The 16,441-nt window shown below is 36.9% G+C and overlaps 1 protein-coding gene across 1 annotated transcript; it reads right to left on the bottom strand.

Annotated features, from left to right (window-relative positions):
* Positions 1-7,734: 7,734 nt before the first annotated feature.
* LOC132114525 (V-type proton ATPase subunit d 1-like) lies at positions 7,735-15,862 on the bottom strand. Its single transcript, XM_059522685.1, has 8 exons — positions 15,648-15,862; positions 13,896-14,067; positions 10,708-10,886; positions 10,423-10,502; positions 8,679-8,756; positions 8,380-8,556; positions 8,155-8,232; positions 7,735-8,039 (listed from the first exon to the last, which is right to left on the bottom strand). Exons 1-8 carry the CDS (start codon positions 15,772-15,774, stop codon positions 7,878-7,880), a joined length of 1,053 nt encoding a protein of 350 aa, XP_059378668.1. The 5' UTR covers positions 15,775-15,862; the 3' UTR covers positions 7,735-7,877.
* Positions 15,863-16,441: the final 579 nt, after the last annotated feature.

Raw genomic sequence — 16,441 nt, 5'->3', positions numbered from 1 at the left:
AATTACTTAAATAGGGGAAAAGAAACTCAAGATGTTTCACACACTACTAAACTGAAACCTATCTGAAGGTCTGGGTGGGGATGTTGTTTAGGACACAAAACTTAAAAAGGGAACAACTCTGTTAAAGGGGAATCACACTTCTTTTTTTCTTTTACACAAAGTAGGAAATTACTTACTGTGATGACGTGAAATTTCTACAGTGACCATTTCTAAAGAAATCTGAAAGAAAAATCCTGAACTGTTAATGACATTTTTTTTAATTCTTTTATCATTTACGAAGCACTACGTCCAAGATGTATTGGTTTCAAAACCTTTTGCAGTGACTGTACGGTCTGACACGTTGAGATGTGATGCTCATATCGGCGATTCAAGTTCAAGTCTGCCACTGTTAATTAACATAGCAAAACCTACATTAAACAAGATACTGAACCCAATGTCCTAGAGTTGAGAAATTTGGCCCAGAGGAAAGAAAAGCAAAGAAAATTCTGAGAAAGACGGAAGATTAATAATGCTAGTGGTGTCCTGAGGCAAGAGTTCAGCCAAATCCGAAAAGTAAAATTACTCAAAAAAGGGAAAAGAAACTCACAAATGTTTCACACACAAGTCAACTCATGGGTGGCAGTCAGGTTTTTAGGACACAGGGCAGGATTGTGATTGAAAAGGAACAATAACACACCACTAACATAAACAGCCATCCAGTGTTACCTCACAGTTGGTCTCATTCAACATACATGGACTGTTCACAAGATTTTACATTGCAACACTTAATGTTCTCAGAAGTACTTGTATGTACAACTGATGATTTAAACATTTAAAATTAGGTTTAAAAATGAATTTAAAAAAGCTGCTTATAACAGAATTCAGTTGCTTAAAAGCTTAGCATTTCAAAACCTTTGCAGGTGTTTTAAGGCCATGGTGTCATTTGCCAATTCCCCTCAGGAGATAGGAGTGCTGCGCACAGTCTCAGTGCTGCAGATGTTAAAATCCAGCACAGGACGCTTGCCAACATCAACACACTAAGTTTCTAACACTAAGCGTACTTGGAGTGATGGAAAATGGTAATGTTTGTCCTGGCCAGACTCACTAGGCTAAAGAAGTAGATCCAAAACTTGTAAGGATAATTGCGGTCTACAGAGGTTCAGGAAGCTCTCAGAATTTATCAAAAATATGTGTTCTGAGGATGAACAGAGGTCTTACGGGTTTAGAACAACATGAGGGTTAGTAATTAATGACAAAATTTTTATTTTTGTTTGAACGATCCCTTTAATAATAGGAAGATGAAGCACACTGTCCAGAACACTGAAAAAAAAAACATGTATAATGTTATCACGTATAAAATTAAAATGTTTCCTAAATATATACATGCATGTGTGTGTGTGTGTGTGTGTGTGTGTGTGTGTGTGTGTGTGTTTATATCTACATAATAAATATACACAGTACACACACATATATTATGTAAACAAAAGCTTTTATTTTTGGATGCGATTAATCACGATTAATCGTTTCACAGCGCTACATACACACACACACACACACAGTAAAGCTCATTATTTAAACAAATTTCAAAAATTCTTGAAACAACATAGTGAGACAATATTGACCGAAAAGTAATATTTTGTATAGGTTATTGACATTAATTGTATTATTAAATATTATTTTAATTGTCAATTATTAATAATTATTCAAAATATAATTACATAATATAATGCAATATTTTCTCTGAAAATGTCCTATTGAAATTTTAAATAATAATAATAATAATAATAATGTAAAACCAATCTGAAGTGTTCATGCACAAAATGAAGAGTTTTCTTTTCTCAACTATGGGGCAAACTATAATGCTTCTTCAATGAGTTAAAGTCTCAATGAAAATGCTATCTAACATGTCACCACATTCCGGTTCACGTCATGCACTTCAAAGGCCACTGGGTTCCCGCTGTTTGTTTGTTTTCTTCCTGGACTGTGAGACAATCACATTGTAGACAATGTATAGTGTATTTATTCCCAGCACTTGCCACTAGAACATCAGGCTGGACCACCAGGGCATTTGTCAGTTGGCAAGCTGAGTTGAGAGGTACAGAGGGATATGACACACAGGACACGCAAGCTCATCCAAAACAACAGTCTTTCATAGAATGAAATGGGGCAACTGGGCCTCAATACCATTAATTTCATCCATACAAATAAATAACGGACTGGCAACCGTAGCCCAATTGTAATGGTGTCTCACTAAACATTCTCCCACTGGCTTACTAGAAATGAGGTCACAACCTTGATTTGCATTTTTTGGAGCAATTAAACCAGATCTAAATGATGCTATTCTTCAGGTTCACTTTCGAAGAATGACACCCGTTATCTGATGCAAGCTTTCACAGCTTTGCATAAGCATGGGAATGTGATGTCAGTTCATGTGCAGTGACTGTAAAGCAGTTCCCGGCCGTCCAGATACAAAGATTGCGGCGTTTCAGGATGCTTATACATCGCTTTTGTTTCACTCGGTTTGTAAGTGGAGGTCACTGGGTACAAATCAGCATACATCAGTCCTCGACAACTTCTCTCATTCACTACTCCACAAGGGCCCACAAAAACATCATTGGTAGGCTATTTTTGCTCATCTGGTTTCCAACAGAGATCTTATTGTCAAAGAAAAAGCCCATGGAGATGAAGCTGCCCAGTGCACTTGTAAAAATGCCTGTCAAAACCCAGTGCGGCCTGTGCAACCATTTCATGCTGGTGCAAAGAAACACACAAGTATGTACAGTAGACTTGTAACTTTACGCCCATATTTTTATTCATCTTCCTTTCTCCACCAGGTTCACAAAGACAAATGCAGTACTTGAGCGTTTTACCAGTTACAGCAGGTGACGGTGTGCATTTGACAGTGTCCTGTATCACAGTTACCTCCCATACTCTTAAAATATCATCCTTATTTCTGTATCTAATTAGAGCTTACCAAATGCTTGTCCTTCTGGGCATTGGTAAGACGTGGTGACTACCACGGAAATACTAAAACTACATTTCCTAGTATCAGCAAAAAATAGCCAAAGGCATCTCTCGGAGTCATCTTAACATCAGCCTCTCACCACTAATTATGGGGACGTGTCCAGAAGGGTGGAGAGGGCATCACCCTGCTCGATTACAGGGATTCAGAATCTAATTAGAGAATAGTTGACATGCTCTTAAAGGCTCAGTGACAGAAGACATAAGAAGTAGGTCAAAAGAAAGTAAAATAAGAAGGCCGTTATTTATTTGTATGGATGAAATTAATGGTATTGAGGCCCAGTTGCCCCATTTCATTCTATGAAAGACTGTTGTTTTGGATGAGCTTGCGTGTCCTGTGTGTCATACCCCTCTGTACCTCTCAACTCAGCTTGCCAACTGACAAATGCCCTGGTGGTCCAGCCTGATGTTCTAGTGGCAAGTGCTGGGAATAAATACACTATACATTGTCTACAATGTGATTGTGTCCCACAGTCCAGGAAGAAAACAAACAAACAGCGGGAACACAGTGGCCTTTGAAGTGCATGACGTGAACCGGAATGTGGTGACATGTTAGATAGCATTTTCATTGAGACTTTAACTCATTGAAGAAGCATTATAGTTTGCCTCATAGTTGAGAAAAGAAAACTCTTCATTTTGTGCATGAACACTTCAGATTGGTTTTACATTATTATTATTATTATTATTATTATTAATAATATTTAAAATTTCAATAGGACATTTTCAGAGAAAATGTTGCATTATATTATGTAATTATATTTTGAATATACGATAACTATAACGATAACTATAAAGATAACTATAAAGATAACTATAAAGATAACGATATTAGCGTCCACATCAGCGAACGATATTGTTTGTGTATTCTAAGCGGACTGGCCGCTGTTGTGATCCCTCTCCCATATTTGATAACTCGAGTGTAGTTTTACAAACTTTACATTTAGCTTTTCTGTCGTCTGCTTTCAACACCCGGTGTTTTAAGTGGTAATTTTGTAGCCAAAGCTCTTGAAATTTACATTTTCTGGCAGGTTTGCCTTAGTTAACACGTGCAGCCTGATGAAGTGAATAAAATGGCCTAACCCAAAACAAAAAGGGGAAAACATGTGAAACAACATAAAAATTAAATATGGTATAGAATTTTTTTCTAAATTTTTTTATAAATGGAAAGTAAAATTTTAAGCAACAAACAAAAATCCCTGATATTCCATGACATGTCTGGAATGGACCTTTTAAAATTCCATTGATATTCCAGAAATTCAATTACTTGTGGGAAGAAGATTTTTTCAAGAATTTTTGGCAAGCAAACAGTTTTGGCACGTCTTTTGTGTTCTGCAGAAGAATGCACACCATACAGGTTTGGAATGACATGAAGCGGAGTAAAGTTAGATGGTGTTCCTATTACACATACTTGTGTGACAATACAACAGTCACATTGTGTACCACTTAATCCAAAAGACACTGGATTCACTCACATTTACAAAAGTAACCAGAAAAGGCCCTAGTTTTGGGACTTCTTTCATACACATTGAATTGCATCAGATTTGGCTAAACCAAAGGTTTTTTGATTGCTGTTTGGTGAACATGAAGAAGTGGAATACCACATGTAGTTGCTACATTAATCTGATATGAGTCAACAGTAATATTTCAGCACCCACATTGGTCAAAACAACCACACTGTAGATCTGCAAACTAGGGGTTTGCACGGATAGTCGAACATTCGAATATTCGTTCTGCTCTAATTATTCGATAAATAAAAATGATATTCGAATTTCGCAAAAAAAAAAAAAAAAAAAAAAAAAGTTCACAATAAAACCTAATTTGGTCACTTTCTGTTATTCTCCAGGGCATATTTGAAGATGTATGCAAGCAAAAAATAATTAATGAATGATTAAGGGGCCGTTCACATATCGTGCCTAAAAACGCATGGAAAACGCTAGGCGCGCCGCTTTCTCCTTCTTTCCAAAGCGCTCGGGCAGTTGTGCTCCTGAGGCGTCTGCCGTTGCGAAGCAACAATGACGCGCTCTCTCCATGAAGACGCGGAAATTTCAGCAAAGGATAAATGGATGAAGCTGAAAATCGCTTTCAGTAGCTCTGCTACTAAATTTATTTCAAAATGGCAATCCATATACTACAGCTATGATCAGCTGTTCCTTCATCTTGGCTGAGCTTTCAACGTTGTTATGGGAAAGGATGAAGCTGAATGGTTAGTTCTTGTCACATGACCTGCGGTGCGCTTGCGACATTCAGAAAAGTTGAGATGATACAAGAACATGTAAAACAATAGAAAAAAAAGCAAAAAAGATTTGCTGACAGTTTAAAAGTTCAAAGTTAAGTGTAGGCTACGTTCTACAATAGCCTAATTGCTGCAGGCTGCTTTACGTTTTTTCTTTGTTCACTTTTTTATTTTTGTTTGTTTGCACGCATTGTTAAAGGTTTTCAGCTACAAAACACGACGTGTAATGTTCAAGCTTATTGTGTGTAAGCTTGTTCAAAAATGACGGAAACAATAAATGTTGCTGAAAAATAACGTCTGTCTCATTAAACTTAATTTAAATAAATGAATATTCAAATATTCGTTTTTTGTGAGCTCAAATATTCGAATGTGATATTTGCGGAAAACGCCCATCCCTACTGCAAACTGAAAAAAAAAGAATAATAATTCTGAAAGATTTATGCATTTTCCAGGAGTGCTACCATAACTTGTGCGGCAGTAAGAGGATAACCTCAGTGTGCTCTTCTTTTGGCTGCAGAGAGATGGCTGCTAGGATGATTTGCATTCAGAAAGGTCGCTATAGTCCTAGCGATTTTCCATCTTCTGAACTGCAAAAGGTCCAGAGCACTGCGGAAGTAAAAAGCTGTGATTGTGTGCAGTCATTAAGAGTTCTTAATGAGGCCTGAATCTTAATGTTTTCGCATGTAGAAAGAGCGAGGATAGGGTCATCAGTGAGTGATCCAAAGAAAAAAAAACAATTGTAGTTCATCGAGACAGAAATACAAAATGTACCGCGTGGGTGTTTAGAACATTACTAAGCCCTAAGACCTTTAAAACACAGACAACCAGCCATTCGACTACATGTTCAAACCAAGTCAGGTATTTACAAAATACTGACAAAGCTCTGTCAGTAAGTGGCTGGCACAGCATTACGGTGTTTAGGTATAGATTAATTTTTGGCAGAGTACAGGGAGTAACACTGAGTTAATGCAAACACGGCATCATTACCCTCTGAGGTCTACCACAGGTTTTGGCAGACTCTAATCTTTCTGTCAGCTACAACGCCACATGCTCAACATCTCAATACAATAGCAAAATGCCCTCGACTTATTATGATTCTAATGAATACCTTACGTCTTTGTCAATCACTTTTGTTCAGCTGCATGTCTGTCTATAGTAAAATGCCTATTCAAATTCTGAAGCTAGTGATGTAATAAAAATGTCAAGTTCAAGGCAAACTGCATACATTGATATAGGAAGATTGGGCTCTTTGCACCATCTGGTGGTGGATAATGCAACTATCGTTTAAGAAAAGAAAGTGAAAGTGACGTGACATTCAGCCAAGTATGGTGACCCATACTCAGAATTCGTGCTCTGCATTTAACCCATCCGAAGTGCACACACACAGAGCAGTGAACACACACACACACACTGTGAACACACACCCGGAGCAGTGGACAGCCATTTATGCTGCGGCGCCCGGGGAGCAGTTGGGGGTTCAATGCCTTGCTCAAGTCGTGGTATTGAAGGTGGAGAGAGCACTGTACATGCACTCCCCCCACCCACAACTCCTGCAGGCCCGAGACTCGAACTCACAACCCTTCGATTGTGAGTCTAACTCTCTAACCATTAGGCCACAATTTCCCCTTCCCCTTAATACTATTGTAGCTTGAAATAGAGGCTGTTTTTGCCTTTTTTGTTCCTTTAAAAGAGAGAATTAAGCAATACAAACACAGAAATACTTTATATTTATATATATATATTGTGTATATATTTATAGATTTCATTTAGATCACTTAAAACACAAACAATATGGTTACAATAGTACAATAGATTTAGCCGAGAGCAAGGTCTTTCTTAATAATAGATCCATTTGACCTCACTTATTCAGCTGTCAATCATAAAATATGATCTACTCCATAAATTATGTCAGCACAAATTTTAGCACTAATTTACAAATGGCAAGCACACAAGTATCATTTTAACAAACATACACAGTGAAGAATACTATACACACATTTTTTTTTGTTAAATCCCAGCAATTCTCCTTTTTAAAGATAATCCCGTTGTTCCTTATTTGAGAAACACAAGCAAACAATTACTCTGTAAATCAATCATAAATCCATTCTTATGTAACCGCGCAGTTCTATGGAATACAACAATTTACGCAATATGATTTCAACAGAAATGTATTCTGCTTGTGTTTCAAAATAAGGCTCACACTCTAAATTACCAGTGATTCTCTAAATAAATTCTCAATAATAATTATAACAATAATGGAATGTATGTTTTCTTAGGCTACAACAGGAAGAGTTTTTTTTTTTTCCTAGGTTTTGTATTTCACGTAAACTCTCCTGTTTTCCTGTAATTCCATGCATCCTTCATTTGCAGTGGGCTGTGACATCATGAAGAGAAAAAAAAATATTTGAATTACTTTTCTAAATGTTTTCTTAAAAAAAAAAAAAAAAAATCCCAAAGGTGGAAGGGAATGCAATGTCATTGTTTTGTCTGTCCAACAAAAGCAAAATATCATTTTACTCTAATAAAGACAATCACAATGAAAGGTAAGAGTGGTGTAGTGCAAGAAACAGGGAGGAGACAGAATCATAATTTTCAAACCATAACATGCCATGTGGATCATTATTCAAGACTATATGATGTACCATTAGAATATGGGGATGTAGTTGTCAATCTTAGCCCGATGCCTTTGGGCGATACACTCAGCAATCCACACAATGTTCCGGCACTCTTGTTCCTTCAACTTGACGTAGGCATAGAACACACTGAAATGAAACTGATTCAGGAAGGCCAGCTTATTGAGTTTCACCTGCAAACACACAGACCACATTTCAAACAGAGGCATTTGCTAACATCAAAAACATCATTGGATTATGATTTCCAGTGCATTCACTCTTTTACACCAAACAAAAACATTTGCTCACCTCATGTTCAAAAAAGCGATCCTCAAGGGTTTTGTCTCCTGGGTTGCTGCCAGCGCCCTCAAAGAGAAGCTTGTATTCCTGAAGCAACATGAACTCAATTTTAATCCTCAAATCATTTTGGTGGCCAAAATTACCAGAGACACACTCTAATTAATTAATTTAATTAATCACATTGTCATGATGAAATGTTAGTTTAAACACAATTTGGTCTACTCATATACTTACAGGGTAGTATTCAGCCACAGCTTTGACCTGCTCGTAATCATCTGCGCGGGCCAGCTGTGCAAGACCCTCTGGGTAGAGCTTGCCACAGTGAGGGAAGAGTTTAGCTCGGTCTTCTTTGGAGAGCTCCGTACCAAAGGAGTTAATGGTAATGATGAAAGCTCTTCTGTCTGCCTCAAACTAATACAAAAAAAAAATCTTTGCTTTAGTTCTTAAAACATTGAAATATGTCAACTGCGATTATAAAAAAGTCTATTTCAGACTAAAGGGTCCTATACTTGATTAAACAGGTGATTACTCACCTCCAGAATTGGGCACATGGTATCTGCGGTTGTGCCACCCAGTGAAGTGCAGAACTTGTAGAAAGCTTCTAGATAAGCCTGGAGACACAGAGAGGAGAGCAACCACAGATTTCTTAGTTAAACGTGACGCCCACACACTGAACTCTCTTTGTTTGAACGTGTCAATAATTACAAATAAGATTAAATGAAACGGGACAAAATTAATCTTGACAAACTATATATCATTATAAAGATCTAAGCCTCAAGCGTCGATGACAGATTGCGGTTTTTCAATGGAAATCTTATAAAGAATGTATTTGCTAAATTTGCATAAGAAAACTGTGTCTTGGTAGTAAAAAAAGCATGGTTTTGTAGCGTACAGCGTCACAAACAGAAAGAGACGATCCACGAAGATTTTTTATTTGATTCTGGCGCTCTCTCGTGATGCACCTGTCATCTGATGGAGGTGTAACTTAGTGATCGGCTTTAGCACATTTATTCTTTTTCAACATTTTTCATATATGTGCGAGTGTGTTTTATGGGTATTGTGGCTTTATCTGCATGATTACCACCTGTTTGAGTGCAAATCAGCATGCTATTACTGTGTAATCGCAGCTATCAATGTGAATGCCGTCTATATGAATAGAGTGTGATTATTGACTTTATGGCGCATTTGTATGATTACCATCTCTATAACTGGCCATCAGCACATGATACTTGACTATATGAGCAGAAAACTTTGTAAATGCTGCATTTTTAGCAAATCTCAGGATGTACTGTAACTGACATAGTTAAATCTTTTTTATTTTTATTACTCAAATTATTCTTATTGTATTTTTCTAGTGCTCAAATAAATCACTTTAAGATTCTGTTTATTGTTTTATAATTGAAAAACTATGCAGTGGTATGTTTAATGGCTAAAATAGTTTGTAGAACCCTTCAATACATTTGGTAAATATTTGTTTATATTTGGGGGGTGGGGGGGACTAGACATGGTTTGAGGAATCTAATTTTTCATGGTGTCTACTTCGTATTTGAAATAGAAACTCATGAGACGTGACTTTCAACCCATTACTTTTCTAGATTGCTCCAGGACTGATTTCATGTATTTTTATATCAAATTAAAAAAAAGATTTGGTGTGGTAAAAAAATTTTCAAGGCAGTGTCTATAACTTTTAATCTTTTTGAGCATTTTCAACTCTGGATGATGAAAAGTAAAGCCCAAAGAGTCTTCTTCCAAAGACACCAAATTATGTGTGTAACACACTGAAGTAAGGAACAGTTGCAATTTTAAGTTAGGTAGGGCACTTTCAGCTGTGAGTCCCATAATGGAAGGTGCTAAATATCTTAAGAAATAATTGTTTATATAAAAACTGATATAATAATAACTGTTGTAATACTGAAATTGTGCCGGTAAAATACACAGAACTTTGTAAACCTACATACCTTATTGCTATTTGACTATTGACTGTTCATATTTAATCCAAATAACATATTGGTATGTGCCTACACAGAAACTGGCTTTCAAAAACAAACATACACTGAAAAATATACAGAGCAGTAAAAAGTGCAACTACTAGTCCTGGACCAACTGCCTTGGACCATACCCCCCCCCCCCAACACACACGGTGTCAAAATTAGATTGCGACTCGCACAAAAACAAAACAGCAAGTTTCTGTGCTTTTTTTTCTGTGATTTTCATACTCGTCATATCATATGAAAATTCCTAATGAATGTTTAAGATTTAAGATTTAAAAAGACTGACCTTGTAAAGAGTGTTGCGAATTATTTCAATGTTCATCTCATCCAAATCCTGCTCAGAGATGCAGTCCTGAAAGAAAGCAGCTGAAACGAACAATAACAGCCATTAACTGATGTAGAAATAAGCACCTTGGTATTATTTAGAACATGTTTTTGAGTTGTTTCACAACATTTCTGAATGCTTAAAATATACTGACAAGATATTTTCGCAACTCACTGACTTCCTTTGGCTACAAAACATGAAGTGAATGTTATTCATGTGTGAATTTTTCATATCAGACTGTCTTACCAAGTGGTGTATCCACCAGAATGGCATTGTAGAGCTCTGCTGGAGTTTGGGCGATGTTAACAGCCTCCATCTGTTCAAAGCTGCCAAGCGGATGGCACTTGGGCACCAGCTCTGAAATGGCCCGCTGATGGAGAGTTCCAGTGATCAACAGGATGACGTTGTCAATCATATAGCTGTATCTGAAAAAGCAGTAAGTGGAAAAGAGCTTAATAATGGGTTCTGAGAGGTGAAGAATTTTATTAGAGGTCGACCGATATGAGTTTTCACTGGCCAATGCCGATATTTAGAAATCAGGGCAGCCAATGGCCGATATATGATGCCGATTTTTTGGCATATTTTCTTTTCTTTTTTTCATCTTATAAAAGTAAGTAAATGATTGCAGGGTAAAAGATAGTAATAGTAGTAGTAGCTCGATTTAGAGCAATAATACATGGCTCAAAACTTAAGAATCTTCTCAAAACAATTCTGAAACATGCTTTTTGTTTATGTTTACTGACAGGCACCAGTGTATCCCACAGACTGCAAATTAATTCTCTGCCAACAGGAGGTGTAAAAATAATAGATTTCAAACACATTACACAGCCTGCTGCTCATAACTGCTTAACAGTGCACTGGCCATGAGCAATGACATTGTGGAGGATATTGTTATATTCGATATTGTATATTGCACAATAAGTTAACAAAGACGTTAAATTCAGCCCAGAAGTTTCGCCTGAATTGAACCATTTCATACTTTCACATGCAAATGAGTTCTTGCATGTCCAGTATGAATATGATAACTTTCCGTCATCAATTCTAGTAGGGTAAAATGAAACGGCCTGTATTGCCCTGCCATTAGCTGAAGCTGTGTGTGAACAAGCCGCTGCTGCATAGTGTGAGCAGCTCTGTCACTCATGCAGCCTTGGCGTAGGGTTGTAGCCAACTGCTACTCAAAACTAGCCCAAAACTAGTCCAATCGCTTTTCAGGGTCGATCCCCCGATTAAAAAAAATAATAATAATAATACATTTGCATTCCGGAGGTAAAATAAACATTCTTTGGTGGCTTTTTCCCCTGGTAAAAGTCACATTCCAGGGACTAAATATCACGTTGTTGGGGTCCACATAAAAAGGTGGGCAGCTGTGACCTAATGGTTAGAGAGTTGGATTTGTAACTTCGAAGGCCGCAGGTTCGAGTCTCAGTGCTGGGAGGAGTTGTAGGTGGGTGGGCAGCAATAGCAAACAAAAATATTCTTGGCTATGGATATTTACCAAACACAATACATTTCGTCCCCTTGGAATTATAAGGTTCTATCTGCATTCCGAGTAGTTTTAAGATATTGAGTTTCAAAGTTTTTGCATTCCATTCGACTGTGTAGATAGAACCTTATTGTTTTTTAAATAAAAATCCCATAATGTATACAACATAAAAAAAAAATCTATCACAATGTAAATAAGTTGTAGGGCTGGACGATTAATCGAAAAGTAATCGAAACCTAAATTTAGAACCTCTAACAGACGTTATTTTCCCATGTCGGTTATTTCCTGTTAATACTTCCCCCTTAAAAGCGTGTGTAGCCACATGATTCTGCCAGTCAGTGGCATAAAAGCAAAACATGGAGGTGAACGCCGGTTCAACACATAGTGATGGCACGCGAGTGGTGAGCCTTGCATCTTCACTAAACTTTGTCAGTTGTATTTGTTTTATGTTTTGGACGTTCAAGCGATTAGATCGGATGTGTATTATTATATCGAGCTACCATGTTCACGCAGCTGCATTGTGGCATGAACACTCATAGCTGTGAAGATCGCGCGCACAGAGGAACGCAGTTGTCAGCACTGTCCTGTGATTTATCACTAAAGTATCTTAGAATCTCAAAAATTATTATAGCATATTTTTCTACTTTTGAAGGAAATAGGCTATTTACAAGCCCCAGCTTCACAATAATATAGAGACGGTATGACTAATTCACACACACAATCACTCGTACTGGTACTGTTTACCTTTAATCTTTATTTATCTCTTACACCGAGCAATAATATGTAAGAAATGTTAAGAACATAGATAAAATAACTGCTGATAGTGAGCTATGATCGCTCTTTCAATAGGAAAAAATATCCCACCTTTAATAGTCGATCTCAACCGTCTGGCTGAGGCCAGTCTAAAAAGACGCTCAGGACAGTTGACAGAACGCTGCTGCATGTCGACACGAAAGCGTATCATTTTCACATGCTATTAAGCCTTGCTACTTGCAAATGTAACCATTCAAAAGACTTTAAAGCATTCAAACACAAGACGCGGAAAAGCTGAACTGAGTAGCTGGTTACCCGCGTGCTGTGCTCAGTGTGCACGCGGAGAGAGAGCCGCGTCTCACAGACAGTAACACTGAACCGACCTCTCGTTTGCAAAGTTCTCCTTTAAGTTCCTCCTGCACCTCAACGAACAAAAACAAATCACAGTTTAAACAAACAGAAAAGGATGTGTAAGAGCCCACTTCAGCACCGCAGTGTTCTGGTGTTCAGGGCTCACGCAGAGAGAGGCGTCTCAAAACACTTGAACACCGAATTTGTCTGTTTTTGCTCTTGAACCGACAAATACATAAATATGTGAAAATACCCATCTTGGATAGTATGTTCGAAAAAACTGTCAGTTATGTCTTAAGTTAAAGTAAACAGTTGAGAAAAAAATCGTATGTGTATTATATTGGATGCATTCATTGTCTCTTAAAGTGACCGCGCTTAATAGGTCTTGGGCACCGCATTGCATTCTGGGACGTGGCGGGCATGTTGATGAACAAATAAACAGAACGAACATACAAATTAAACGCTTTCAAACAGGGCCCACTGGTACAACCTGAACCGGGGCCCCGCAAACCCCAACTACGGCCCTGTTTACAGTACAAACCTTGTAAGTGAACTATGAGGGCAAAAAAACAAAACAGAAACAAAATAATCGTTCATTAATCATAATCGAGGTAAAATGTTCAATTAATCTAGGTTTTGACTTTAGGCCATAATTGTCCAACCCTAATAATTGTCACAGAATAACAATATGGGAATAACTCAATTTTGACAAAAATGTCAGATAGAACCTTATAATTCCAAGGGGACGATTTGTAAATGACAGGAGCTCAATATTATATGTGACACCTCATGCAGTGTGAATTTGAAGCGTGGTTTGCTTATATTTTTTATGTTTAACTGCACTCACGTGATGAAATCCATGAAGCTGGCCAGAGGCTCATAAGACTGGTTCCTCATATGGCAGAACTCAACCACCATCTTCTCTTTCAGCTTGTCATCAATGACAGAGACAGTGAGGGGAGAGGCTTCATTGGCCAGGAAGCTCCCATAGTCAGTGCTCTGCAAGTGAAGCTTCAGGTCTGAGGAAAAGAACAACAACAACAAAAAATAAGAAAACTCTTTCATTACTAAAAAAAAAAAAAAAAACAATTAACTGATTTGATCTGTAAACCCAAAACCTAATTCGTCAGTGTTAAAGGGTTGCACTCAGACAGTGATTTCTATATTCATCTCGGAACGGTTTTTACACAATTTCCAGTTCCCTAAAACGGAGACAAAAATTCCAAGTGAGTCACTTGCCATTGATTCTTAAAGGGAGAGACAAAATTAGCTATAATATATTTTTTAAAAATATATATTATTTTCATTTAAAATAAAGCAAAAAATAGGTTATAAGTTATCTGGTTATTTTGAAAGGAATAATTTCACTGCAAATTCTGAAGTATTAGGATATAATGCAGCACAGGTTGAACAAATAAACAAAGGACATCTCAATCAGTAAGAAAGCTCATAATCCTCAATACATTTTTTCTTATTATTAATATTATTTATGAGTTCTAAGAATTCAAATCTATGCAAAGAGGAATTAACAGTAAGTTAAACAGCACGTTTCCTGTCGGGTAATGTATCTGACTGCATTGATATAATAAATGAAACAGCTTCTTCCTAAACATTAGACTATACACAATAAGGCAGAAGGCAACTGTCCAATAAAAGGTTTGGCATATATATATATATATATATATATATATATATATATATATTATTTTATTTTTTTTCCTAATTAAAGCAAATGTGTGATTTAAATAATTAGAGCTACTTTGCCGATAGAGGAAAATTACACAAAGTCCTAAATTCTCCATACACCAGTATATGAGAGCAGATGAAGAAGAATCTGCCCAGTGACGTCATGATATATCACATGACCAGCACCATCAACTACATTCTTTTTTTTTTTCTTTTTTTTTGATGAAACCTGCATCTTTCATTTATATAAAAATTTTATAATTTACTATTCATCTCGAACATTTGCTAAAACGCTCCTAATCTCTTATCCGACTGAACATCTTTAAAAACGATGAAAGAGAAGGGTGGTGCATGTAACTCGTCAGTCAGTAAGGTTAAACAGATGCCTTATAACAAAAATACTGTACTATACGTTGTGCATAATAAAAATAGAGCCGTGCTCTAAACATTACAATCGCATAAAATAAACGCGTTAATAAACAGGTCAGAAAATAGCTGATACACTGACTGAATGTGTTGCTGATAGCATTACAGTTAGCATGTGCATTTAAATGATAGCAGTAAATCAGTGAGAAGTAACATGATATAATGACTACAGGGCTTCAGTTGTTAACTTAATATTAGGTCGGAAGAAAATGAGGAATATATAAGGCCGTGAAAACTGATCTTCGCCTGCTAAAGAGAAATTAAATGCTGCCAAAAGAAAAAACAAGCTAACCGACATTAGTTAGGCTGAGCTATAGATATATAACGATTAATCAGCGGGTTACCACAGCAATTATAAAAATCGGTTTTCCATCTTTACACGAAGATAAATGTCAATAACGACACGCAACGGTATGTAGAAATATCGCAAATGAAATCGGTCAGTTAGCAAACCAGCTAACGTTAGCAGCCAACACACTCGACTCACCCTCCAGAGTTTCACACTGAACGAGATTCAAATAATCCGCCTGAGATAAAATACCAGCCTTAAAACCTCTCACCAGCCCCTCCAGATAACCATTATCCACATTAAAATATAATTCAGAGAAAGGCATTGTAAGAAAATAACACTGGTGTACTAGCTTAAGAGAGAAATAGATGTGGCCCAGTACAGTCTTAAGTGATAGACTGCTGTCCGATTCGTGAAGAATCGTTCTTCTGAATCGGATCTTTTCAGTGACTTATTTAAACAGGTTCAGAGAACTGGTCTGAATGGTTCAATGAGGCAGAACAGCTACAAAAAGGAATCCTGGATTGTTTATAGCTTGAATTTATTCACATACAAAGCACTTTGTTTTTAACAAATTCACGTTTATATTTTTACCCGAAAGATGTATGCATTTCAGTTTTGCTTATTGTAAATACACATTTAAATTTCAAAATGACTTTATTCTGAGCTGAATCCTAGCTTCTAAACCGGTACAGTGGGATACAATAACACATAACGATAAACAAATTAATTTCAAATTAACATATTAATTTCATTTGGTAACAGAAATAATCATTTTTGGAATGTTTTAGTTTTAGAGCCACGATGACGTAAAAGACAGAATCTTTCAAACGAACTGTTCAAAAGAACCGATTCAAGAAAATGAGTCGGACTTCCCATAGCTGAATGAAGGAAGTTGCGGATACACAGATACACACACACATACTCATGTGATCGAGCATCTGACTATCAAACCTTAAAACGCTGATCTCAGGCCAGCCCTACACAATCAC

Source organism: Carassius carassius, chromosome 3, assembly GCF_963082965.1.
Source record: "Carassius carassius chromosome 3, fCarCar2.1, whole genome shotgun sequence".
NCBI classification, from domain to species: Eukaryota; Metazoa; Chordata; class Actinopteri; order Cypriniformes; family Cyprinidae; genus Carassius; species Carassius carassius.
Note: the sequence above shows the minus strand (reverse complement) of the source record. Positions and strands in the feature narration are given on the sequence as shown.